The sequence below is a fragment of the Drosophila guanche genome, unplaced genomic scaffold, assembly GCF_900245975.1.
Source record: "Drosophila guanche unplaced genomic scaffold, DGUA_6, whole genome shotgun sequence".
NCBI classification, from domain to species: domain Eukaryota; kingdom Metazoa; phylum Arthropoda; class Insecta; order Diptera; family Drosophilidae; genus Drosophila; species Drosophila guanche.
The window spans coordinates 820,185-823,435 of NW_022995753.1; the positions used below are offsets into that span (position 1 = coordinate 820,185).

Sequence of the window (3,251 nt, forward strand, 5' to 3'; positions counted from 1 at the left end):
AAATACAAAACGCATTGAAAATTAATTGAATGCATTTAATTTAATTGAATGAATTTATTTGAATAAATAGGCTAAATATTTGTTTTAGAAATACAAAAATATTGAAAAGTTGAAGTTTTATTTCGATAAAGCAAAGATTTTAGTGGCTGGCAAAGTGGAAACAACATTATATTTGATCCTTAGTTACTCGATTCGTATTGATTCACACTAAAAGTATTTCATTTCACTGTTTAAATTCCTAAGGCCAAAGACGTTTGCAGAATCGAGTTAGTTAGTTTCTAGCATGCCACAAAATGAATGGCTGGAGTGTCTGGTTGGCCAGCGTCTCGCATTTTCGCTTATGCTAATGGCTGCTAATTGGAATCTCAGTCTTTGGGGTATTTCAGAGGACATTTGGATCCATAATTGGAATCAGAATCAGCTTGTTGTAGTTTTGAAACAACGAAACGACTGCGACTGCGACTACTTTCCAGCCATCAAATGTTGGGTGCAGCCATCAGTGGCAGGCAGCTTGAAGCTAGCCAAAGGACCCAACCATGTACACAATGGGGGGGGGGGGGAGGAGGGTGCCAATGTGGCAATGTGGCAATGTGGCAGGTTCTTTCGCATGGATGGATGCATGTAAATGGCTCCACATAGGAGTAGTTCAAGTCGGCAAAGGTAAAATGTCGGTCGGTCGGTGGCACAGATGGATGGATAGATATGGAGCGTGTATCTATCTACACACACATATGTGTGTGCATTTGGGGAGGCATGTACTACACACACACACACACACACACACACACGTGTACATGTGATGTTTGGGGGCGGAGGATCCCAGGGCAAATGCAAACTGAATGCTATTGGGGCTGGGCGTGGACTGTGTCTGGTGGCATGGTGTGGCAATGTTGGCAGTCAAAAACTGATAATGTACTTCTGCCAACTGCAACTAATTTGTTGGTAGGAGCGGTGTCTGCTACTCGTACGTCTACCACCGCCATCGTAAATATTGCTGCGACCACGGACACTTACCCAAAAAAAACCCCCCAGCACCCAGGCAGCCAGGCAGCCAGGCAGCCAGGCAGCCAGCACTCAGTACCCAGGGCCTTGATAAACATTCTCGATATTTAGCGTTAGTTTAGATTGTTATGGCCCAATCACCCACACACAACCCACAGCACACCCACTCCCTCCCCAAAGTAGACACGCAAAATAATCATTTTCGGCATATTCCCCAGCCCAAAGAGGCCGCAGGCGCTGCTCTGTGCATAGGTTTTTGTCAATCAAATCATTTTGAAACGGAGAATTGCCATAGGTATTCGATGGAAATGTTCATTGAGCAGAAAAATAATACAACCACAATTCAGTGATGATTCAAATTGGTGTTTTTCTGCATGCAAAAATATAGAAATAAATAACAAAAAATATTGATTACAATCGTCAAAGTGTTGCAAATAAGTAACCTTAGAAATGATATAAAAACCAAACTGAATTCTCAATAAGCAATTCCTTCAATTGGTTTTATTTCCATGTTCACTTTCTGTTCGCTGTTTAGAAAGGGGAAACAATTTCTTAGGGCCACGAGTAGATGATGAAACTTAAAACTAATCATGAAAAATGTCCACTAAACTTTCTACAACAAAGAATGAGTTTTCGTATAAGCGTGAAGAATTTACAAATATTTTGCGCGGGTTGATTAACAAACTGGATTTGGATTGGCAGCAGCAAATCTGGGTCAGGCCCGGCCAGACCAACGAGTTGCAGGTAGAATTAATCCAATTTCGAAAGCGCCTGTGCCCAGAATCCACACTAATCCACGAAGGGAGCAGAGCAGAGCAGAGCAGAGCGGAGCGGAGCGGGAATGAAGCGCATTCGTGGATGTGGGATCAATGAATGAATCCCATGGCTTTCATTGATCTGCGCCTGCATGGCGATTAAGGGGGGGGTGGATCTGTGCACAGGATATACCCGATAATCCCCCCCGCTTTTCCTATGCCCTATCGCATATATAGGCTGCAGCCATGGCACAACAGTCACAGTTCATCGACGATACCGATAGAAGTGACAACACCTCGAGATGGATACGACGACACACAGCCCGAAAGTGTTTCAATCGAGCTTCTCCATACGCTCGCTGCTCTCAGCCAAGGGCGAGGAGTACTACCAGCAGCAGCCACTACCACTACCAATACCGTCCAGTCCCAGTCATTCGTGCAACAGCTCCGAGGATGCCGCCTCCTCCGATGAGACGTCCAGCAGCGGCAGCGGTGGCAGTGTCACCACCAGCCCCAGTGCAACGAGTGGAGCAGACAAGGGTCCGTCGCATGATGCCAGCAAGCCGGCATTCACCTACAGTGCCCTCATCGTGATGGCCATACGCAGCAGCCCGGAGAAGCGACTGACCCTCAGTGGCATCTGCAAGTGGATAGCCGATAACTTTGCCTACTACCAGAACCACAAGAGCGTCTGGCAGAACTCCATACGGCACAATCTCAGCCTGAATCCGTGCTTTGTGCGTGTGCCGCGTGCTCTGGATGATCCCGGACGTGGCCATTACTGGGCCCTGGATCCCTATGCCGAGGATCTGACCATTGGCGAGACGACGGGTCGCCTGCGTCGCAGCCAGCAGCATCTGCTGGGACGCTCCAAGGCGGCACATCCCTACCAGCAGCAGATGCAGCTCTATGCGCAATCCATGTTCAAGCCGCATGCCGCCTACTTTCCCATTGCAGAAACGGCACGACAGCAACAGCAGCAGCATCATCATACGATCATGATGCAGAACTACCATCAGGCAACTGCAGCAGCGGCACTGGCACAGGCACAGGCACAGGTACAGGCACAGCAGGCGCATCGACAGCAGACGACGCTATCATCGCACTTCCATCAGCAACAGCATCAGCAGCATCATCATCGAACTGCTAACAGCAATTACTACCAGCGACATCAGCAACACAATTATTACTTGCAACAGCAGCAGCAGCAGCAGCAGCAGCAGCAATATCCAAGCACTTATGCCGCCAAGTGGATGCGACAACCCATTGAGTGCTTGTGGCGTTAGAAACCAGACAAAATGTTGTGCACAATCCCTGTGATTGGCAGCAAGCATTGGCGTAGAACGCGGTTTAGTTAATTAGTTCAACCAAATTAATTAGCAGACAACATCAAAGACCAAACAAAGACACAGAGCAGAACCCATTCAGCAAGGAAGTACAGTCCGTCACACACCCAACAGTGCAGCACAACATACAGTGAAACAGTATTTAATG

The 3,251-nt window shown here is 47.5% G+C and overlaps 1 protein-coding gene across 1 annotated transcript; it reads left to right on the forward strand.

The window, feature by feature from the left end:
- Window positions 1-2,059: 2,059 nt before the first annotated feature.
- Window positions 2,060-3,043, forward strand: LOC117588670 (fork head domain transcription factor slp1). Its single transcript, XM_034280113.1, has 3 exons — window positions 2,060-2,193; window positions 2,239-2,679; window positions 2,911-3,043. The coding sequence occupies exons 1-3, from the start codon at window positions 2,060-2,062 to the stop codon at window positions 3,041-3,043; spliced, it is 708 nt and encodes a 235-aa protein (XP_034136004.1).
- Window positions 3,044-3,251: the final 208 nt, after the last annotated feature.